This window comes from Triticum aestivum, chromosome 7A (assembly GCF_018294505.1).
Source record: "Triticum aestivum cultivar Chinese Spring chromosome 7A, IWGSC CS RefSeq v2.1, whole genome shotgun sequence".
Classification (NCBI taxonomy): domain Eukaryota; kingdom Viridiplantae; phylum Streptophyta; class Magnoliopsida; order Poales; family Poaceae; genus Triticum; species Triticum aestivum.
In genome coordinates, this window is record NC_057812.1 from 696,243,545 (window position 1) to 696,268,071 (window position 24,527).

The following is a 24,527-nucleotide window of genomic DNA, read 5'->3' on the forward strand; positions in this document are numbered from 1 at the left end:
TCAGCGCAGTCGGACCTGCAGATTGGGTACGCCATCCCCGTTACATATGTAGCAGAGAAAAAACTATTTTTTTAGCAAAAAGATGACTGAAAAACTAAGAACAGAGACTCACCAGATAACTAATTTAAACTACAGGAATTATAAACACATATCAAGTCTAACAAATTTAAAATGAATGCCGAAAATACAGGAATAACATCATAAAGTGAAAATAATAAGCTGAATGGAAACTAACTAGTTAGAATAATAAATGACTTAACTTAAAACTGATAGACTAGAACAAACACTGACCAAATAACTGAAGAGAACTAAAATGAGACACTTAAGATACTAAACAAACACCGACCAAATAACTAATCACTTAATATACAGTTGAAGAGAACTAAAACTGATACTTTAGAGTACTGATGACTAAAAACTGAAAATAATCTAGCAAAAAAACCAGTGCAAAAAACTGAAAACCAAAAACTAAAAACTTAGGACTTACAGGAACATAAGGTTCAAAACAGAAATAATCATCTACTAAAAGACAAGACTCATGAGAGATAGGAGTGAAGAAAGATGCAAATGATAACTAAATATGATAAAAATGAGGACTGATACTATTACCAAAACTAACATAAGACTGAGAAGGCAAGCTTACAAACTGAGGAAGAAAAACACCAATTGCTGGAACAAAATTATAGAAAGGTACTGAAAACGGAAGACTAGACTACAGAAACACTGAAAACAAAGATTCTAAAGACACAGAAAACTGAAGAACTAGAGATAGAGAGAAAAGAGGGCTGAATAAACAAGACAAAAAAGGTGGTTGAATAGTAAGGTGACTCAAGAAACACTGAAAAGTGAAGGATTGAAGACAGAGAAAAGAAATCTGAAGAAATAAACAATTACTAAAGACTGAAGAAAGATGACTGAAAATATATATGAAATAGTTACTGATGACAGGATGAAGAAGAGATGTAATGGGCAAGGTATGCAAACAGATGAATGAAGCAATTCCAACAGGACAATAGGGACCCTAACCACTATATGGCGCAGAGTGGAGGTGACAGTTTGACTGTCGAGCTATTGAATCCTACTATAGCCTGACAATTTGTCTAACCTCCCTGATTGGATAAGTGATTTTCAGGCACTGTAGTTAAAAAAAATATGAAGTGAAGTTTGCAGCAGTTGAAATTCATTTTAAACGATAGCCATTGCCAGAAGAACTAAACAAAAAAGTAGGCCCTTTCGCCTTTGAGACACATCGATCTTTCACAACTAGCGCGCAACCTAGCCGACCCGTCTCCTGGTAGATGTTGATTTCTTCGCGTGTGTTCAAAGAAACTAATTTAGGGGTGCTCTGGTTTTTTTACTGTTAGGCTGACCCCTGAAAAAATTGACTTCGAACACACCTTAATTGGAGGCACTACAATGAAAGAAAAATCGCTGTCTACTGAAAAATGAACGCCCATGAACCTGCACTACAGCAAAAAAGAAACCTACACCGAAAAGCAACCAGTGTTCATGCAGGAAAAAGGCCTAAACCTACAAAAAGCATACTGAAAAATTATAATAGCCAATACATAACAGGTAACAGGAAAAATTCAGATCTGTCTGTTTTAGCGTGAATAAATCACGCCAAAAAATAACCGTGAGCTTGCTCACAAAAGTCGGGCGTGAGAAGCAAAACCATCTCCATAATGAAGGAAATATTTAAGCTGAATAATGTACAGAACATGGTAAAAAAAACTGAATAATCTAGTACCAAAAGCTAGCTCTCATTCACTAAACTGAAAAATGATAAGTACAGAAAATATAGATTGTGCGCATGTAACATGTTTTCATCATGGAAGATGCTACCGAAGAAAATAGGATTCAGAACATTCCTTCGTCCATGCTTACATCAACAGAAAGCAGACGAAAATGCCGCCTGAACCATTACTGAACATTGCATAGACCCTCCCACAAAAAAATAAAATCACCAGCAAATGCCTAAAAAACTCAAATACCTACTTCCACACATGCAACACATGTGCAGTTTTTAAAAGACTGCAGAGGAGCCGAACCGCAGATCTACATCCAACACTTCGTAGTCAACTTAATGGAATGTTTTGTTTAGTGGTGAAATTGACACTCAACACTTCTTTGAACCGGAGATCTAGATCCAGAAAAACAACAAGCCGGACTTGGCGATGAAATTTGGGGATTGACTGACACACACGCATAGGTGGCTGCAAAATATTCAGGATCGTTTCTCATGAACCACTCAAAATCGCAGATGTGAACTAAGCTATCGCAAAACGTTCCTACCCAAAAACCAGCTAATCGAACAACCCCTGCGACATGGCTCTATGCCCGGCGACCACGACGATGAACTGAATCAAACACAGAAAGAGGCAGATCAGATAGAACAAACAAAAAAAATGGACAAACCTAGGACAACAGGGAGACGGAAGTATACCTTGCGCCCCACCGACGCCGGCAAATACTACCTCCCCCAGCATGGGTGCTTGTTGGCCGCGAGCACGACGGGGAGCTCCGCTGAGTTCCTCTCCAGCCCGCGGCCCTCTCTGTGACGCACGCCTCCAGCAATCAAGCGCCACGCTCCATCTCCGGTTGGCCGACCAACCGCTAATCACCGGCGAGGAGGCCCCTTCCCTCCGCCGTCTCCGCCCGCCTCGGCCAACCCCTTCCAATCCCCTCCCCGGCTAGGACAAAGGCCGCCGCCCTTCGCCCCACCGACTGAATAGAAAATTCAAAAAACACTTACGCGAGACTGAGGGTGGAAAACCCGTGAACCCGAAAGCCCAACAACAATAAAAAAATCCACGACACATCGACCCGGTTCACGCGAGACCGAGGGCGTACGACGCGCGGAGATTTGCGTGGATCGGACGGACACAAAAACGACCTGAGACGAATTTAAAAACAGATGACTGAAAAATAGTAAAACTGGAAATGGGATTTGTTAAGTCAGAAAGCGGGCGGGTGACTGCAAATTTTCACTTGGCTGCATGTGAGATGATGGATTTTGATCGGGAGGCTGAGAAACAGAGGGATAAAGGGATACATTTATCCATCGGATTCACAAGATATGCTGCCAATCTATTTTGTTTGTTTGTGCACTCTCGTTATAGTTTATTTTTTCTTTTATTTCAAAAACAGACAGTTGACCACGTCAAATTGGATTGTTTGCTAAAAAACAGGATATCAATCATGCTCGTCGGTGTCGTCATTGCAGTTCTCGGGGGCGAAGTACACCCTGCTGGCGGCGAGGTCGTACACGAAGCGCGTGCCCACTTGCTGCATTGTCCCGATGATGGTGATGTCCTGGCTCGGTGACACGGCGAGGCAAATGTCTTGCTCCCGCACTACAAACAACTTATTTGGGGTGAGCACGAGGTCCTGCTCAAAGTGCAGCGTCACCGTCGGCAACTGCGAGAAGTGGGAGTGTGTCACGCGGAAGCAGAGGCCGGAGCTGGTGCGGCGCACCGGGAAACCGAGCCTCCTGCCGTGCTCCGCCAAGGTCTGCTCCAGGACACTGTATGCAGCTTCGATCATCACACTCCGAGTCGTCCCGACGTCGATCACGGTCCCGCTGTGCCGCTTGCCATCAGCGAGCTGTCGGCGCCTGAACACCTCCGCCAGGTTGCCGCCCAGCCGTGTCTCTGCAATGCTGATGCCGTTGAGGTTGACAAAGTAGGAGCTATCCTCGGGGTAGAGGATCCTGGTGCTCTTCATGCGCCTCGTGTCGACCGGGATGTCGTTGCCGAACCGGAGGAAGCCGTGCCGGTTCGCCGACCTGGGCACGAAGAGGCAATAGGAGAAGCGATGCAAGCCGTGACGTTGGAGTAACACCGGGACGAGCGACGGGTATGTCTTACCTAGGCCAAGGACACCGGCGAGCACTCCGTGGCTGATGAAACCCGTGCTGATGTGTGCGCAGCCAATGATGACGGTGGGAAAGACCGTCGGCGCATATCCCGTGAAGGATAGGGTCTCATCACCGAGCACACCGCTCGCATGTACGCCACCAACGTGGATGGGGGTGACGTGGAACCTGCACACATTGTGCCCCGGGGGTGAGCAAAGGCGGTTTGTGGGTGCGAGGTGGCGGAATGACGGCGATGTCCGTGGGTGGAAGGGCGGCGGCACTTGCTGAAACGGGTGTTGGATCGGCGCGCACTGCATCCACGTCAGGCTGCTGGTCATCTCCATCGCGAGGGTGTATGTGCGGCGGCCATGGCCCGTCCCAACAGTGGTGACAACGTTGTACTTCCCTGGGAGAAAGCGTACATGCGGTCGAAGCGCGGTGGTGTCGTGCCCAACTGGCTCCTTCAGGTGAAGGAAGCCGTCGTCGTCGACATGGATGGTACTGTTCCAGCCAGGCCTGGGAACCATGCGCAGGCTAAAGCCGTCGTTGAGGCCTAGTGGGGCATCGTCAACAGTGGCGGTGGTGGGGTGGAGGAGGGCCGCAAGCGCCAGAGGAAGGAGAAGAGTGTGAGCGGTGAGCTCCATGGATGTATATGTTGTAGAAATGCAAACACATATACTGGCTAATTAACTTGTGTTGGTCCGTGCATGCAACAATGAGTAAGAGTAGTACCCTTTTGTAGATGGTGAATTGAACTATTGGAGGAGGGTTTGGTACCATTTATTATGAACCCAAAACCTCTGTTGAGATTTGCGTATCCCTTGCGTACTTCCATGTAGAGTATCCCTTGCATACTTCCATGTAGAGGAGGTTTTGGCTGCATTTATTATATATTGGAATTTGCGTATCCCTTGCACACTTCCATATAGAGGAGGGTTTGGCTGCATTTATTATGAACCAAAAATCCTCTGTTGTTATTTGCGTATTCCTCGCATTTCCATGTAGAAAGGGTTTGGCTGCATTTACTATGAACCAAAAATCCTCTGTTGGGATTTGCGTATCCCTCGCACTTCCATGTAGATGAGGGTTTGGCTGCATGTACTATGAATTGAAAATCTCTAGTTGGGATTTGCATATACTCCTAGTAAATGAGGGTTTGGTTGCATTTAATATGAATCCAAAATACTTTGTTGAGATTTGCATATCCCTTCCATACCACCATGTAGAAGAGGATATTTCTACATTTATTATGAATCAAAGATATCTTGTGGATATTTGCATATCCTTTGGCCTTTGCACACTTCCATGTACTATGAATTACTTTATACTACCTTCTTTCAAGTTTAGGCTAGCCATAGTGGGAGTAACTTAGGTTATAATATAACGCACCCCAAGACATATATGCTTATATGGCATGAAGTTAATGAGGAGAGAGGTGTTTATGGTAATATAATATGTTACGTAACATAACACACCCCAATGCAAAATGAGTCTGCAATATAATAAATGAAGGCTTGCATGACACTACACTTATGTTACTACCCACTATGATGGTGGTAATTTAGACTAGTAATATAACTAGTAATATGCATATGTTACTAGTCTAAGTTACTACCCACTATGACTAGCCTTATAGGGCTCAATTTATAAATATCTCCAACCAAAGTAGATGGTGAGTGCTGGAATAAATTTCGTAGTTTGTAAAAATACTTAATTACTACACTATTTTTTCTTAAAGTTATGTTTACCGATGCATTAATTACAATGCATGTATGCATGACCATTAAATAACCAAAAACTTCTACATGCATTGGTTAGTTTTTTTTAATCCTTGCATGCAGTGATTTAATGCATCTTAAAATCTGACCATATGATGGTGAGTAGTAGAACTGAGACTTATAAAATGGAAAAATAAATATTTTGAGATGAGCCCTATAAATCAGAAAGGAGTGAGTACCATTTTTGAAACAGACAGAGCCATAAAGGCCCCAAAAGTTTTCATAGACTATGAAAGTATTCGCATTACCAAGCTCAAACAAGGACGTGGAAAAAGAAAATTACAACTCAGTCTCTCACATTTTGAATGGGGACCCTAATATGAGAATAGAAAACACAATTGGGTCCAAATTGCATCTCCGGTCCAGATCCAACCATGCCAATGCTGGGGATGACACCACTTGGGACAACAAGACCACCGTAAGTGCATCTCCAGCCAGTTCTCCAGCAGCTACGCATGCCAGCTAGAGAAAACAGAAGTGACCATCACACTATATCTACACTGCCTCCCTTTTGCCGCATCGACCAGGATGAAGAAAGGGTGCTGGCAAGATGCCAAGGCTTTATTAGGCCGCCCTTTGGCCAGAGGATTCACTGGAGAGGCAATGAACATCGAACATTGACCGTTATGCAGGCGTCGGCTTCATCATGAACACCGAAGAAGAATAATGAGGCAAGAGCACTACAGACCCACAAATTTGCAATTGATGTAATGGTTTAGTCCATAAACTTGCAAAAGGTGATCACCTCATCCCTAGACTTGCAATGTATATGAAGGTTTAGTCCAGAGCCAATCACAAGCTGACAAATGGCGCCACGCTGGCCGTGTCTTGGCTTAGCCCGACTTTTTTTTATGAAAACGCCCTCCACCTTTATGGAAATCACGCACACAGTATTTTTTTAATATCTATATATTTTTATCAAAGGGCCCACCTCCCCAAATTTTTATTGAAAAAGCCAAGGCAAAAGTTCACATCAAGGATGATTCACTTCTCTCGGCCACAACCTAAAGTAGTTGTGACAAAAGACTTATTACAGGCAACACGCTCATATATATGTTTTGATGTCTACTTTTTTTATACACATTGTACCTTTTGTATTCACTTGAAATATATTTTTATGCACATCTAATTTTTTAAATACATGATTAACATTTTTCTCAAATATATATGTTTTGATGTCTACCTTTTTCGACGGACATTGTACATTTTTTGTATACATTAGAAATATTTTTCTATACATGTTAATATTTTTAAATGCAAGATTAATATTTTTCAATTATGATTGTAAACTGATTTTTATAATAGATATATTTAGAATTTTAAGCAAAGGTAAAAAACAAAGCAAAACTGTGAAAAAACAACCGGCCCATTCTGGGCGCTGCTTGATGCGAGGGTGGCCGGTGCCTCTACAAGCGAGACAGTCATGCCGCCAAGCCCGGTCCAGCATACACCGGTGTTGTACTAGCCCAACCTTCTAGATAGACGCTCTGCCTGTCCAGCAAGTTTTTGTGTTCTGCTAAAAAAGAAGCAAGTTTTTTGTGTAGATGCTGAAAGTTTGGTCACACACACACAACTAAGTATAACCTTCCCTAGAAACAAACTAAATATAAGTTTCAGTACTACTGGGCACGAGGAGGAGGAGGTTAGCCTTCATGAGCAAGTGATACCTCAGAAGGACACTTTTTGATATTTGGGGGTTAATCTGCAGAAGGATGGTGATATCGATGAAGAAGTGAGTCATCAAATCAAAACTGGATGGATGAAATGGCGCCAAGCTTCTTCTACTGTTCTCTGTGATAGGAGAGTGTCACAAAAGTTTAAAAGGCAGGTTCTATAGGATGATGATTTGACTTGTGATGTTGTATGGCCCTGAATGTTGATCAACTATAAGACGACATGTTCAACAGTTAGGTGTAGCATAGATACACGTGTTCAGATGGATATGTGTCAACACAAGGAAAGACAGAGTCCGGATGATGATATACATTATAGAGTAGGGGTAGCACCGATTGAAGGAAAGCTTGTCCATCATCATCTGAGATGGTTTGGCATATACAACACATGCCTCAAGAAGTGTCAATACATAGCAGATAGTTAAAGCGTGCTCATAATGTCAAGAAAAATTAGGTAGACCAAATTTGACAAGGGGAGAAATCCGTCAAGAGGGATCTAAAAAACTGAAATATTACTAAATAACTAGCCATGGACAGAAGTGCTTGAAAGTTAGCTATCCATATGTCAGAGCCATGACTTGGTTTCGAGATCTTATTAATTTCAGTTTTAGTCTACCCCAATTTATTTAAAACTGGAAGGCATTATTGTTGTAAGATGTCCCGAGCGACGGAAAGTCGATCCTGTAAAGATCTTCATGAATTCGATCAGCAAGCTCAACATGTATTTGTTAATTTTGACCTACCTACATGTCTAAATATAATGCGGTTTCAGTTGAGCTTGCTGATCTTGTGAAGATCTTGCCGCTTGCTGATCAGCTTTGCCACAAATACATAATAATGGAGTTGCGTCCGTATCAAGGATCAATAGTTTCGGTCAAAATCAACAAAAAGAAAAAAAGAAATTTCCGTCGCCAGGACTTGAACCCGGGTCTCTCGGGTGAGAGCCGAGTATCCTAACCACCTAGACTACAACGGAATCAGTGGTGGTTCAAAACAGAACGACTGATAGGGCTGGGCACGAGCTGGGCCGCAGCTTTGTTTTATTCAGACATGCCTAGAACAGATCTACAAACCGAGAACAAACTGCATTTACTCTATTTGATCCATTACATATTTGAATTCCGCCATCCATGCGAACACATGGATTATACCAAATTCAGACAAAGCGGATCCCGAGAATCCAAACCAACATATCATTTGTTTGTCTCGGACAAAATTTCCAGCAATCTTGCTGCGTCCTCCCTACGTTGGGAGTTTCTAGACTGGGTTCCCGCTGGATTTGGTATGAAAATGCATCGCTGGACATTGGAAATGGATGCCCTTCACGAACAGTTCAGGTAAGAAACTGCATTCTGGAATCTAATTCAGTAAGCATATTATAAATGCACATGGTGATTAAACGGCCCTCAGCTACTCGCTGGCTGAGCTGATGCCAATGTACCGGGCGGTCTCTTCTGTCCGGGTGGGGGACGGGCGGACCATCGCTTTCTGGCTCGACGCCTGGCTTCCGGGGGGCGCTCTAGTGTGGCGGCTGACGTCGCTCTTCTCCCACACCACCATGCCGGAGGCCTCCGTGGCCCAGGTCCTCCGGTGCGGCCTCAACGGAGCTCTTGTCCCCCGAGTAAACCACGCGAGGGGCCGTGATCGTGCCATCCTTCTTCGGAACCTGGTAGGGGTGACCCTCACGGACGAGCCTGACGAACGATGTCTCCGTCCCGAGTGCGGGAAGGGCAACCTCCTTTCGTCGTCCGGCGTCTATCGCCTATGTCACTTTGGAGGGGTGCGGGTGCCTTTCGCTGCTTTCGTCTGGCAGAACTACGCTCCGAGTCGGGTCCCTTTTTTCGCCTGGCTCCTGGTCCAGGCCCGGATCCACACGCGGGACGTCCTTCTCCGCAAGCACATTGTTGAGGCCGTGGGCGCTAGTTGCCCCCTATGTACTTCTCCCCTCGAGACGGCGGACCACCTCATCTTCGGGTGTGCGTTCGCCTGTAGCTTCTGGCAGGCGGTCGGCAAGATCTCCTTTGAAGCCACCACCGTCAGCGAGCTCCACTTGCTCTCCCCGCCGTCAGGGGTCCCCGTTGCTTCGGGCCCAACCTTCCTGCTGCTTTGTTGCTGGCAACTTTGGAAGCACCGAAATGCGGTGGTCTTCCAGGGGATGCCTCCGTCCCTCTCCAGGTTGCTCCGAGCTTGTAGGGAAGACGCAGTGCTCTAGCGAGTTCGACTCCCCCGCCCCCTGAAACATGTGGCTGATGCCTGGCTGGCCTGTCTGCCCAGCTCCGACTGAGCCCCTCCCTCGGGGTTGCTCTGCCTCGGCCCCCAAACTCCCTCTCCCTGACTTGTCCATGTGTATGATGTAACACCTGACCTTCTGGTCTATACCTCTATAAAGATTCAGGTGGGGAAATTCCCCCCCCCCAAGTGAAAATTTAAAAAAAAAACAGCCCTCAGCTTCTAACAGTACAGTAGAAATTTCATAGCACAACTGATTGCAAATTATCACAAGAAATTGGAATCAAATAATCAGATAACTAACATATGGATTGTACCAAATTCAGACAAAGCGGATCCCGAGAATCCAAACCAACATATCATTTGTTTGTCTCGGACAAAATTTCCAGCAATCTTGCTGCGTCCTCCCTACGTTGGGAGTTTCTAGACTGGGTTCCCGCTGGATTTGGTATGAAAATGCATCGCTGGACATTGGAAATGGATGCCCTTCACGAACAGTTCAGGTAAGAAACTGCATTCTGGAATCTAATTCAGTAAGCATATTATAAATGCACATGGTGATTAAACAGCCCTCAGCTACTCGCTGGCTGAGCTGATGCCAATGTACCGGGCGGTCTCTTCTGTCCGGGTGGGGGACGGGCGGACCACCGCTTTCTGGCTCGACGCCTGGCTTCCGGGGGGCGCTCTAGTGTGGCGGCTGACGTCGCTCTTCTCCCACACCACCATGCTGGAGGCCTCCGTGGCCTAGGTCCTCCGGTGCGGCCTCGACGGAGCTCTTGTCCCCCGAGTAAACCACGCGGGGGGCCGTGATCGTGCCATCCTTCTTCGGAACCTGGTAGGGGTGACCCTCACGGACGAGCCTGACGAACGATGTCTCCGTCCCGAGTGCGGGAAGGGCAACCTCCTTTCGTCGTCCGGCGTCTATCGCCTATGTCACTTTGGAGGGGTGCGGGTGCCTTTCGCTGCTTTCGTCTGGCAGAACTACGCTCCGAGTCGGGTCCCTTTTTTCGCCTGGCTCCTGGTCCAGGCCCGGATCCACACGCGGGACGTCCTTCTCCGCAAGCACATTGTTGAGGCCGCGGGCGCTGGTTTCCCCCTATGTACTTCTCCCCTCGAGACGGCGGACCACCTCATCTTCGGGTGTGAGTTCGCCTGTAGCTTCTGGCAGGCGGTCGGCAAGATCTCCTTTGAAGCCACCACCGTCAGGGAGCTCCACTTGCTCTCCCCGCCGTCAGGGGTCCCCGTTGCTTCGGGCCCAACCTTCCTGCTGCTTTGTTGCTGGCAACTTTGGAAGCACCGAAATGCGGTGGTCTTCCAGGGGATGCCTCCGTCCCTCTCCAGGTTGCTCCGAGCTTGTAGGGAAGACGCAGTGCTCTAGCGAGTTCGACTCCCCCGCCCCCTGAAACATGTGGCTGATGCCTGGCTGGCCTGTCTGCCCAGCTCCGACTGAGCCCCTCCCTCGGGGTTGCTCTGCCTCGGCCCCCAAACTCCCTCTCCCTGACTTGTCCATGTGTATGATGTAACACCTGACCTTCTGGTCTATACCTCTATAAAGATTCAGGTGGGGAAATTCCCCCCCCCCCCAAGTGAAAATTTAAAAAAAAAAAACAGCCCTCAGCTTCTAACAGTACAGTAGAAATTTCATAGCACAACTGATTGCAAATTATCACAAGAAATTGGAATCAAATAATCAGATAACTAACATATGGATTGTACCAAATTCAGACAAAGCGGATCCCGAGAATCCAAACCAACATATCATTTGTTTGTCTCGGACAAAATTTCCAGCAATCTTGCTGCGTCCTCCCTACGTTGGGAGTTTCTAGACTGGGTTCCCGCTGGATTTGGTATGAAAATGCATCGCTGGACATTGGAAATGGATGCCCTTCACGAACAGTTCAGGTAAGAAACTGCATTCTGGAATCTAATTCAGTAAGCATATTATAAATGCACATGGTGATTAAACAGCCCTCAGCTACTCGCTGGCTGAGCTGATGCCAATGTACCGGGCGGTCTCTTCTGTCCGGGTGGGGGACGGGCGGACCACCGCTTTCTGGCTCGACGCCTGGCTTCCGGGGGGCGCTCTAGTGTGGCGGCTGACGTCGCTCTTCTCCCACACCACCATGCTGGAGGCCTCCGTGGCCTAGGTCCTCCGGTGCGGCCTCGACGGAGCTCTTGTCCCCCGAGTAAACCACGCGGGGGGCCGTGATCGTGCCATCCTTCTTCGGAACCTGGTAGGGGTGACCCTCACGGACGAGCCTGACGAACGATGTCTCCGTCCCGAGTGCGGGAAGGGCAACCTCCTTTCGTCGTCCGGCGTCTATCGCCTATGTCACTTTGGAGGGGTGCGGGTGCCTTTCGCTGCTTTCGTCTGGCAGAACTACGCTCCGAGTCGGGTCCCTTTTTTCGCCTGGCTCCTGGTCCAGGCCCGGATCCACACGCGGGACGTCCTTCTCCGCAAGCACATTGTTGAGGCCGCGGGCGCTGGTTTCCCCCTATGTACTTCTCCCCTCGAGACGGCGGACCACCTCATCTTCGGGTGTGCGTTCGCCTGTAGCTTCTGGCAGGCGGTCGGCAAGATCTCCTTTGAAGCCACCACCGTCAGCGAGCTCCACTTGCTCTCCCCGCCGTCAGGGGTCCCCGTTGCTTCGGGCCCAACCTTCCTGCTGCTTTGTTGCTGGCAACTTTGGAAGCACCGAAATGCGGTGGTCTTCCAGGGGATGCCTCTGTCCCTCTCCAGGTTGCTCCGAGCTTGTAGGGAAGACGCAGTGCTCTAGCGAGTTCGACTCCCCCGCCCCCTGAAACATGTGGCTGATGCCTGGCTGGCCTGTCTGCCCAGCTCCGACTGAGCCCCTCCCTCGGGGTTGCTCTGCCTCGGCCCCCAAACTCCCTCTCCCTGACTTGTCCATGTGTATGATGTAACACCTGACCTTCTGGTCTATACCTTTATAAAGATTCAGGTGGGGAAATCTCCCCCCCCCCCCCAAGTGAAAATTCAAAAAAAAAAAACAGCCCTCAGCTTTCTAACAGTACAGTAGAAAGTTCATAGCACAGCTGATTGCAAATTATCACAAGAAATTGGAATCAAATAATCAGATAAATATCATAACATCTAACCAGTGAAGTGAATCTAGTAGTGAATCTAGTTCGCAACTCATCTGAAGGATCCGGAAACGAGCAAAAGGTTTTCAGCTGAGCTGAAGAATACATTTGATGTTGATGCTGTCACATTCTGAACATCGACAGCAGTTAAGACTGAGTGCACACCTCATAATAAGCTTTAAAAGCTAGAAATGTTTAAAGTAAAAAGAACTGCAGGCAAGGTGCACCGCACGGAATCAAAGCAACTGCGGTTGCATGATGAGTGGACGCTAACGTGGAGTTCTTCCCCCGCAAAAAAGAAGAAGGAAAAACTTCAAGGAGAAATTAGAAAACAAAAATTGGAATTTCCGTCGCCGGGACTTGAACCCGGGTCTCTCGGGTGAGAGCCGAGTATCCTAACCACCTAGACTACGACGGAATCGTGACGGCTCGTATCCTAAATTCCTAACCAACTATACTACGGCGGAAGCTGCGGCGAACGGGAAGGGTACAATCAGAGATGAACTGACTGTATCACTGCATCACAAAACAGCACGCTTGGTCATACACATGGCTACAAACATCCCTAAACCGAACGCCAGCTGCGTTTGGTAGGGCGCTGCACCTCCTTTTTGATTGATTCCATAACACATTTAAGTTTCCCCCTTTTTTTTTCTCCGGAGCAAGGGGGTTCCGCCCCCGATTTGTAATAACAGAAACCACCACTTGAGCTACTACTACTAACGAAATAAAATCAGTGAAAATTAGTCAACAGCACTGAAGCTCTGCGCCATGGACCGGTCAGAACGCAAATACAGACAGAGTCTCTGAGAACTCTGCGCTCAGTCTCTGAGAAGGTTCGACCGATATGCCTCCCAGTTGATCGGCGGTAGAAGCTGCCCATACTACTGCTCAAGATCTTGGAATCGTCGACCGCCGGTGTCTCGGTCAAGGAGAACGTCTCAAGGCTCAAGGTTACCATCACAGAGTAGCTCATCAACCAACTAACATGCCCCCACTACTGACGGCAGCATTCTGAAAGCAGTAACACTACCGAATAGCTGAATGAGATTCCGGTTCAGGGTGACAGACAAGTCGTCTCTCCTATATCATAAATTACCCATCAGCTCATTAGGCATCTAGCTTGCTCAGATTTACCTTACAAGCATTTGCTTCCGCCGAAAACTAGTAGTAGAAAGCAACCTCAAGATGGAGATAACTGTCCATTATCACTGATGGCAGCATCCTGAAGCATTAAAACTACTGAAGAAATGAACGAGATTCCGCTTGAGGGTGACAAGCTGTCTTTCCTATATCAGGTAGGGAAGTCCAAATGGTCAGGTAGCACATTTCAAATTCTGGATAAAACAGTGAGCATGTAGGAGAAGGGAGCTTCCATGTGGTAGCACTTTATCAGATATATTTATCCTTCACTGAGTAACACATCAGGAAACATGGTCATTCGACTTGTTACCTTGTGTATTGTACATTACATAAAAAAAATCCTGTAGTTAGTTCCTTTTCTTTCGACAAGAAGTTAGTTGCTCAATGTGTCAAATTCAATATAAACCACAATGTTACAGATAACGGATGTTTTGAGAAGGCAAGTCTAACTGAAACAGGTTTATCTTTGACCAAGTCTTTCATGAATTTAGTCTTCAAGGTCACATCTGATAGTCTTAGTGAAAATATAAAACCCTGGAATAACAAGAACTTCATTTTCTAGACAAAGTACCCGACATTGGTTGGAAAAAATTAAGCTTGTCACTTTTGCTTTGCAAGGGCAAAGTTAAAATGTTAAAATCACCAAAAGAAAAATAGTTTCTCTCTGCACTATTCTTACACTCTGAACTTGTCAAAAACCTCAATTGCATCGATAGTAGTAAGCAGACTCTTCGGGGCAGACAATGTTTTTCACAAGGGAAAAACAATTATGCAGAACCAGCAAGGGCATCACAATCAAGCATGTGAACTCTTTCAAATGCACATTGCCATTTCATAATAAAAGAGATACTGGGTATTATGCTCAACTGGCAAGGGAATGTGTGTAGGCCGGTTACCATCAAACATTTAAAGTGTTACACTTTGTATAAAAAATGATCATCAGCATCAGTTAAGATTCTAATGGTACACTAATTTGACCGATATATTATTCAACCAACACATAAGAACCTCTTTTCTTTGATGCAATAATGTGTGGTAATTTTATGATCCAGTAACCAACAAGAATGGAAACACTACAGATCATATCAAGGTACAGACTATAAGAAGAAAGGGAGAACATGATACCACCATATTACATCTTCTTGGCGATGACATTCTCCACATACCACTTCTATGTCTCGACAACCCCCTCGAGGGAAACCTTGGGTTTCCAACCCATCCCATGTATCTTGGAGCTATCCATGAGCTTCCTCGGTGTGCCGTCCGGCTTGCTTGAGTCCCACACTAGCTTCCCCTGGAACCCAACCACCTCCTTGACCAGCTCCGCAAGCTCCTTGATGGTAACCTCACTTCCTCTTGATCGAATTTCATGCTCATTGCGGAAAAAGTTTGAGCAATATGCCTCCCAATTGATTGGTAGTAGAAGCTAACCCCCCACCCCACAACAGTTCAATATCTTGGGAGGATCAACCGTTTGTGTGTCTCAGTCAAAGAAACTTCTGAAAGTTCCAAGGTTACCATCACAAGCTGGCCATCAGGTCATCAGGCATCTACAGATAGTGAATATTTTGAGAAGGCAAATGAAACTGAAAGAGGTTTATCCTTGACATCAGTTCTTTGATGAAATTAGTCTTCAAGACTGCTTGAGTTGCAGCACATCTGATATTCTTAATAACAATACAAAGCGCCAGAACAAGAACTTCATTTCTAGACAAACTACGAGATACTGGTTGGAGAAAGAAAAAGACCTTACCAGTTTTTCCTTGTAAGAACAACGATAAAATTTCTGAAGTCTCACAGACCCTTTTCCCATAACGATATTAACAACACAAGAAACTAGTTTATCTCTGCACCGATTCTTGCATTCTGAAGTTGTTAAAAATCTGAATTGCATTGACACTCAAGTAAGCAGACTCTTCAGGACACACGATGTTTTTCGCAAGGTTAAAACAATCATGCAGAACAGACAAGGAATGTGAGTAGGCCAATCACAAATTCAAAGGGCATCACAATCAAGCATGCGAACTCTTCCAGATGCACAATACTTTTTCATAACAAAAGAAAAACAGAGTATCATGCTGAATAGGCAAAGGAATGAATGTAGGACAGTTTCCGTCCAATGTATAAAGTGTTACACTTTCTGTAATGAAAAAACATGCTCAGCATCAATTAAGATTCTATTGGTACACTAATTTAACCAATATATAATTCAACCAAAAACTACAAAGCAATCACAAAATGGAGGTAACTGTCCATCAGTGACGGCAGGATCCTGAAGCCTTTAACAGTACTGAAGAAATGAATGTGATTCAGGTTCAGGGTGAAACTGTCTTTCCTGTATCAACTAGGGAAGTCCAAATGGTCAGGTAGTGCATTTCGAATTCTAGATAAACAGTGAGCATGTATGTAAAAAGGAGCATCCATTTGATAGCACATTATCAGATGATTTTATCCTTCCTTCACTGAGTAGCACATCAGGGAAAATGGTCCGTCGACTTGTTACCTCATCATAAATTATTTAAAAAAAAATACTGTGATTACTTCCTCACAATTTGTCAACTTCAGTATAAACCACCATGTATGCAGATAGTGAATGCTTTCAGGAGAAGGCACGTCTAGTTGAAAGATGTTTATCCTTAACATCAAGTCTTTGATGAAATTAGTCTTTAAGAATTAGGACTGTCAAGATGCAGCACGTCTGATATATTATTATAAAAATATAAAGCCCCGGCACAAGAACTTCATTTCAAGACAAACTGCCTGATACTGGTTTGAGAAAGAAAAATGACATTGCCACTTTTGCCTTGTAAGAACAACGATAAAAAAATTTCAAGTCCCATAGGTCCTTTTGCCATAATGATATTAAAAACACAAGAAATTAGTTTGTCTCTGCACTGACTCTTACATTCTGAACTTGTTAAAACTCTGAATTGTATCAATAGTCTGGAATCACTACTGTTCAAAGTCTGGAATGGCCAGGTAGTGCACTTCAAATTCTGGATAAACAGTAAGCATGTAAAGATAAGGAGCTTCCATGTGATACATTATCAGACATTAACACATGAGGAAAAATAGTAATGCAACTTGTTACCTTATTGTACATTACTACAAAAATCCTGTGGCTAGTTCCTATCAATGCATCATATTGGATATAAATCACCATGTTTAGAGAAATAGAGATAGTGAATATTTTATTAGGAGAAGGCAAGTCTAACAGAATGCGGTTTATCCTTGACATAAAATCTTTGATGAAATTAGCCTTTAAGTTGCAGCACATCTGATGGCCTTAATGAAAATATAAAGCCCTGGAACAAGAACTTCATTTGTAGACAAATTACCCGATACTGGTTGAGAAAAAATAACTTGGCACTTTTGCCTTGTAAAAAACAAAGTCAAAATTTCTCAAGTCTCATAGGTCATTTTCCCATACGATATTAAAGCACTGGAAATTAGTTTCATCTGCACCGATTTTTACATTCTGAACTTGTTAAAAATGTGATGCATTGACAGCCAAGTAAGCAGACTCTTCAGAAGAAACAATTCTGCAGAACCGGCAAGGAATGTGTGCAAGACAAATACAAATTTAAAGGGCATCTTAATGAAGCATGCGAACTCTTCAATATCTGTTTCATGCTGAATTGGCAAAGAACGAGTGTAGGCCAGTTACCATCCAATGTATAAAGTGTTACACTTTCTGTAATAAAAGAACATGCTCAGCATGAATTAAGATTCTAATGGTACACTAATTTGACCAATATATTATTCAACCAACACGTAGCAACCTCTTTTCTTTGGTGCACTAATACCTGGTACTTGTGTGATCCAGTATCCAACAAGAATAGACACACTATTGATCATGATATCAAGATACAAACTTTAAGAGGCAAAGGAGAACATGATACCACCCCATTACTTCTTGTCGGCGATGACACTCTCCACATACCACTTGTATGTCTCGACAAGCCCCTCCTTGAGGGGAACCTTGGGCTTCCACCCCATCCCATGTATCTTGGAGCTATCCATGAGCTTCCTCGGCGTGCCGTCCGGCTTGGTCGAGTCCCACACTAGCTTCCCCTGGAACCCAACCACCTCCTTGACCAGCTCGGCGAGCTCCTTGATGGTAACCTCGCTTCCACTCCCCACATTTACATGCTCCAGCCCAGAGTATTGGTCCATCAAGAAGATCACCGCGTCGGCAAGGTCATCGACATGCAAGAATTCACGCAGCGGGGAGCCAGATCCCCACACGACGACCTCGGGGGCATCGGTGGCCTTGGCCTCGTGGAAGCGGCGGATGAGGGCGGGCAGGACGTGCGAGTTCTCCAGGTGGAAGTTGTCCTGGGGGCCGTAGAGGTTGGTGGGCATGGCGGAGACGGCGTCGAGGCCGTGCTGGATGCGGTAGGCCTGGCACATCTTGATGCCGGCGATCTTGGCGACGGCGTACCACTCGTTGGTGGGCTCGAGCGGGCCGGAGAGGAGGGAGCCCTCCGGGATGGGCTGCGGCGCGAACTTGGGGTAGATGCAGGAGGAGCCGAGGAAGAGGAGCTTGCGGACGGAGCCGCAGCGGAGCGCGGCGTCGACGACGTTGGTCTGGATCTGGAGGTTGGCGGCGATGAAGTCGGCGGGGAAGGCGGAGTTGGCGTGGATGCCGCCGACCTTGGCGGCGGCGAGCACGACGTAGCGGGGCCGCTCGGCGGCGAAGAAGGCCTCGACGGCGGCCTGGCGGGTGAGGTCGAGCTCGGCGTGCGTGCGGACGACCACGTCGGTGAAGCCGAGCGCGAGGAGGCGGCGCAGGACGGCCGAGCCCACCAGCCCGCGGTGGCCCGCCACGAAGACCCTGGCGCCCTTGTCGGCGAGGAAGGCCGGGTGCGGATCTGCGAGCAAATTAAGGGGGGGTCAGATGGAGGGAGGGAGATGGGGTGAGGAGGCGGCGCGGCTGGGGGGAGCCGGGGATTACCGGCGGGGGTGACGGTGCCCATGTCGCCGGAGACGGGAGGGCGGCGGCGCCCGGAGGTGGGGGGATGGGATTTGGGGGTGGAGTCAAGGAGGCGAGCGAGTGAGTGGGGTCTGCAGCTGCTGAAACTTGGATGGATTTCCTTTTCTTCTCGGCCCGTCAAACTTTACCGAGACTACGCAAATTGGTGGCACGTGCGGCCTCGCAAGATCCAATCCACGATGGAGGCGTTGACATTTGGTTGCTTCGATGCAACATCTGGAGCCGTGGACAGGGGATCTCTGTACATTGCTCAAAGTTGTCACATGGCTGGGCTTCAGGATACACAAAAGTGATGTAAATATAAACATCATGATTCATGAAGCAACAGGAAAACAACAGCAATGACATGAACAACACCAACAAAAAAGGGAAAGAGATAAGCTAGAAAGAAAAAGGAGAAGAAGAAAAAAGACGGCGAGTGCACTTGATGAAGCTCTAAATGATTGGAGTCCAGGGCGACCATCGCCAGGGAGCAAGCCATGAGCAGCGCACCGAGGGGCGAGGGGTGTCATTGTTGTCGTCGAAACTTATCTCGAGCCGAGACCTTGCAAACTTCAATATCACTTGTTTGCTTAGCGGCCATCCGGAAATGGTTGGTCCAGACCCACTGAGCATTATAAAATTTGCCTCCTTTCCTCCGGTTTGGAACATCTGAGTAGAAATGATCAGAACCTCTGAGTTGTACGAAAACATCAGTTCTGGAGGAGCTTCTGAAGTCCCTAGAGATCGTGTGCTTTTCTCTAAAGATCTACACCAAATGAGGTTTACACATTGGTGAACCGCCATGGTCAGATAGGTGACTTTTTCCAAGACATTTGTGGTGAAGTGGTTGATGTGTGTCTTGTGACTTTGTGTCTGAACCTTCACCAATTATAAGTAGAATTCCGACAACTATCCAAATCTCGGGATGCATCCATTTATCTTGTTTCGCTCTTACTTTTCTTGACTTGCATGTGTATGGTGTTTTAGGAAATTGTAGCTTAAAATAAAATTGACCAACTAGAATTCGAAGATAGACTGTTGAACTCCCTAGCCTCATATACAATAATGCACATGCCTACACGGGCATTTTCATTACCTCGCTCTCCCGTGGTATTGTCCATGTTCCTAAGCTAATGAAATTATGAGTGTCTTGGTTGTTGTACCAAGCCCCCCCCCCCCCCGGGTGCTTGCCAAGGGACATTATTGTCACGATAAGACTTGTGATGATAAATGTGTCGATTTATGTGTCGTCGGGGCTTTGTTATAATGTGTCATGTGGGGTGCATCATCACCCTGGTGCTGATTACCTTTGTTCCAGTTTCGGATGTAGATAATCCTACATTTTCCTTGCGACACAACCTGGGATCCATCCGCCATGCCACTCTCTTCTTGACGACTGGACCAACCATTGGCTCTAGGGGCTCATGTTCTTTAGCCAGGGAAGTTGACGGGTCTAGAGAGAGAGGAGGAACATATGCGTAATTGGCTCTAGTCCCCTTTGAATGTATAAGGGCACATAAAACGGTGGCGGTGCATGGGACGTTGGAGATGGAGACGGGCGGCCGCCGCCGCAACTAGACCGCAAACCGCAGCCTAGGCCCCTTCGCCGGCCTAGCCAGCGATCGTGCCTCCTTTGAGGATCAATGCGCCCTCGTAGCCCACCGACACGCGGAGGCCGTAAATCCAAGAGCTCTCTCGCCTCGAGCTCGTGGCAAGAAGATTATGAGTCCGGAGCAGGAGAGCTCAGGGAGGTGGCAAGACTTATTGAAGAGGCTCCCCAGACAAGCGGCCACCCGTGAGCCTACTAGGCTGAGCTTCCCATTGGCTGTCAAAAAGATCAGGAGCCCGTCGGGTTCTCGAAACCAAAGAGACTCCAACTCCAGGCAGGCTCGGGGGCTACTAACAGTGCCTTAGACCAGGGATGGCTTCTCCCAAGGGAGCACGGGCCATGGGCCCATGAAGCCTACCTAGAAGGTAGCGATAGGAAGGAGCCCCGAGGAGAAGGCATGCGCAAGGACCATCTTGGCCCCCAAGACATCACGGGGGAGGCCAAGATGGGATCTATCTCTACTACTAATAAACAATCAAACATAAACTTCTCTAAACGCACCCCATAAATATACACGAACCCATTACGACCGCATGATTAGGCCCATAAACTCAATCCAACCGCTAGCCTTGATCTAATCCATTTTCTGTGTACACTTAGCAATTTACATTGACTGACCATACTCCACCGAGGAGAATATGGTAGTTCACGTCCTACAGTCACGGAAGGGAAAAAAACTTATTGCGATCACAATCAGATCCTAATCTTAACTACCCGCACATGACGCACGCACCAGGCACGAGCAGCCGTCGATCCTCCTTTGGCGCACGCGAGAGAGGGTAGCCGCCGATCTTCCTCTGGCACACACGAGGAGTTAATTGCAAGACACTACCACACTTCACCACGTTGTGACGAATCAATACCACTAGTCATTTTTTTGCCATGCAGTGCCAACTCTAAGCCTAAGTGTTGCAAAACGGTCTGACAGCCGTATAAGCTTGTATTGACCACGTATCTGACCGACCGGGCCCACTTGTCAGGTGCCATGGTGGCCTACCCACGCGCACCCGCTCGGTAACTCTCGCACCCCTCTCGGTCGCTCCATGTAGCCGGGTCCAGTCAAACCCAACCGGAGCCAGCCGCACTCTGTCCCTCTTCTCGCCATCGCCCTCGTCTCTCCAGCCGCCGCCGCCACCGCTCGCCGCGTCCGCCACTGCCGCCACGCCATGATCTTCGAGGATGAGAGCAGCGACGACATGTCTGTCCTGCAGATCTCCTTCTCCTCCGACGGGATGCATTATTAGGTCAGTGGTAGAGCTAGGGTTAGGGTTAGGTGATTTGGGGATTTTCTTTGGTTTTCTAATTTGAGGATTTGCTCTCTGTAGGTTCCTGCTAGCATTGAAGACCAAGACTACAATGGCTTGGAGAATGCACCAGAGGGGCTCTGCGTGGAGCATCGGCTGCCAACTGAGCGTCGTGTAGCTTTTGAATCATTTGAGATGGGCAGGAGGTTTCTAGTTTGTGCTCAGCCTATAAGATTCATGCTTTCTTTATGTTCATTGTAATATAGTTACTAGTACTGATGATGAAGCACCTAGTTACCACTTAGTAGTTTTGATGCTTCTAGTACTGATGTTCACTGCAATAGCTTAGTTGGCTATGTTCACTGTAATATATTTATGGTTTAGTTATTTATTAGTAGTTCTGATGATTATGGTTTTGACGCTTATGTTCATTGTAATATGTATAGTTTGAGGCAGTGTAGTTATGAAGAAAATTGTTAGTTGATTGAAGCAGTGTAGGTTGCAGTTGAAGTAGCATTGTTTAGTTGGCCACATGTATAGTTTGTAGTTCTACAGTTGTTAGTTCATTTTTTAGAAGTGCCCTTTCATAATGGTAATTCTTCAGAGATTAACAATATAAGTGTTTGCTATATTGCAGGAAGCTGTCAATTGTGGTTTCCTTGCTTGGGTTGACCCAGAGTGGCCTCCCACAATGCAAAATGCATTGTTGAAGCTTTGGGAAATGTTTGGAGACAGCAGGACTGCTAGGAGGAAGGATAACCTGGAAAGTTCACTTACTATCCACCACCTTAAAGAAGAGAAAAGGAATCTGGATGCCAACTATGACAAACTAGTTGAAGATGTCCATCAACTTCTCAGTGCCCAGGAGGACAGGGCATTGGATTTCAGCTCTTTGCAAGCTAAGGAGAAGAGAGATGAGAGAGCCAGTGCATCAGTTGTGGCTGCCATGAAGAATGAGATGGAGAAGAAAGAGGCGGAGAACTTCAAGATGAAAGAGAAGTACAAAGTGTTGATGAACCTGATAGAAGCTCAAGGCACTGTCATTAGGAACATGAAGATGAATCATTTGAAAGAGAAGGAAAAGCTAGCTGAAGGCAACAACAATTTAAAGATCCAGATTGATGAGCTCACCAAGTCTTTGGAAAAAGTCAAAGAAGAGAATGTGCAGTTGAACCTTCACATGTCTGATCTCAAGAGGGGACATGATAATCTGATAAAACGCAGGGATGAGGTAAAGCTCCAGCTTGCTGTTTAGTTGAAGTCACTGGAGAAGAGCAAAGAGAAGTTGAAGTTGATCCATGACATCTTGAAGGAATGAGGTAGATGGAGCAGAGCATACCTATCATGATATAAGTTGCTTTGATAGAAGGCTTTGCTAATCTTTTGTGAAGGGTGGTTTAGTTAAGTGTAATGTATGGATGTAGTAGTTGTGAACAATGTTGAACTCCACTATGCTATGGTCTTTAGCTAATGTTGTAAGAATCTAGTAATTATGGATGTAAGAATCTATGGTTATTTAGCTAATGTTGTAAGAATCAATGTTGAACTCCAGTATGTATGCTATGTTATTTAGCTAATGCTACTCCTCAAATTATATCTCCTCTTGAACCTCTGGCCAAATGCTCAAGTTAGATTTTTGTTTGAAAAGAAAGGGGTTTCCCCCCACGCCAACTTTTATTAAGCCAAGGTAAACGGCAACCAGCATAAGACTGTTAACAACGCTCGGCGGCAACCAGAGAGTAGCTGCCACAGACAGAGAAAAGCAAAGATCTGAACTACCCTATTACAAGTTTCAAGAGGGTCCAGCTAGGAGGGGTACATAACCAGGTGACAGACATGTCAGCTGACACAGAATAAGCTAAGATAGCAGGCTAGAGAGCATCACCCAGCGGTGCCCCTGGTAGCAGCATCACCGCCTGATCGTTGCCCCCGACAGGTCCAGGACACAGCGTATACTTTGCCATCTTCTCCCCTGGAAAACAAAATCATTCCGAAATCGCCATAAGCTCCAGAAGGTAGCAACAGTAACAATAGTTAAAGCTTCACAGTATTTTCTCCTCTTCCAGAAAGAAGACAGCAGTTCAAAAGATTCAGGTGCAGAAATATTAAAGCTATCAGCAACCACCTCCCAAACATGTCTGGCAACAATGCAATCAAAAAATAGATGCTGGATGGTTTCAGGTTCACTACAGAAGACACATGACATGTCATCCACATGCCTGCGCTTGGCCAGATTATCCCTAGTTAAGCTCTTATTGTAGTAGATCAACCAGAGAAAAACATGAATCGAATTAGCACGAAGGTGCAAACCTAACTCACTAGGCCGAGGCGGGGGATTGATGGGTCGTCGCTGCGTCTGAACCAGTCGGGGCAGCCGATCTATTGGCGGCGTGGGGGCCAAACGGTCCCCGCTGGGATGAACTCCGGCGGGATGTTGACGATTCCCTCCCATGATGGTGGCTTGATGTTGAGCCTCGAAGGATTCGCCGTCCTGAAGTACTCCCAGCGGGCGGCCTGCCGCGGATCCGGTGACTCTGCCTCCTGGATCACCCAAAACAGCGGCTCCACATCCTCGCAGCCGTTGTTGCCGATGAAGCGCGCGCGCTCGACGAACTTCGCATGGCGGAGGATGTGCATGTAAATCTCCCCCACTCGTCACGGTCGAGGAAGCGCTCCCGTACCACCCGATGAAGGAAATATGCCCTAGAGGCAATAATAAAGTTATTATTTATTTCCTTATATCATGATAAAAGTTTATTATTCATGCTAGAATTGTATTAACCGGAAACATAATACATGTGTGAATACATAGACAAACAGAGTGTCACTAGTATGCCTCTACTTGACTAGCTCGTTAATCAAAGATGGTTATGTTTCCTAACCATGGACAAAGAGTTGTCATTTGATTAACG

At 46.5% G+C, this 24,527-nt stretch overlaps 2 protein-coding genes and 2 non-coding genes across 4 annotated transcripts; all 4 read right to left on the bottom strand.

The window, feature by feature from the left end:
• Nucleotides 1-3,195: 3,195 nt before the first annotated feature.
• On the bottom strand, nucleotides 3,196-4,503 carry LOC123148485 (aspartyl protease family protein 2-like). The gene has a single exon (XM_044567912.1). The coding sequence runs from the start codon at nucleotides 4,501-4,503 to the stop codon at nucleotides 3,196-3,198; it is 1,308 nt and encodes a 435-aa protein (XP_044423847.1).
• A 3,710-nt stretch (nucleotides 4,504-8,213) lies between these two features.
• On the bottom strand, nucleotides 8,214-8,286 carry TRNAE-CUC (transfer RNA glutamic acid (anticodon CUC)). Its single transcript has one exon. It is a non-coding gene; the product is annotated as a tRNA-Glu (tRNA).
• Nucleotides 8,287-12,986: 4,700 nt separating this feature from the next.
• On the bottom strand, nucleotides 12,987-13,059 carry TRNAE-CUC (transfer RNA glutamic acid (anticodon CUC)). The gene has a single exon. It is a non-coding gene; the product is annotated as a tRNA-Glu (tRNA).
• A 4,309-nt stretch (nucleotides 13,060-17,368) lies between these two features.
• Nucleotides 17,369-18,903, bottom strand: LOC123149430 (probable GDP-L-fucose synthase 1). The gene is made up of 2 exons (XM_044569085.1): nucleotides 18,742-18,903; nucleotides 17,369-18,658 (listed from the first exon to the last, which is right to left on the bottom strand). The coding sequence occupies exons 1-2, from the start codon at nucleotides 18,761-18,763 to the stop codon at nucleotides 17,694-17,696; spliced, it is 987 nt and encodes a 328-aa protein (XP_044425020.1). The 5' UTR covers nucleotides 18,764-18,903; the 3' UTR covers nucleotides 17,369-17,693.
• Between the last annotated feature and the right edge of the window lie 5,624 nt (nucleotides 18,904-24,527).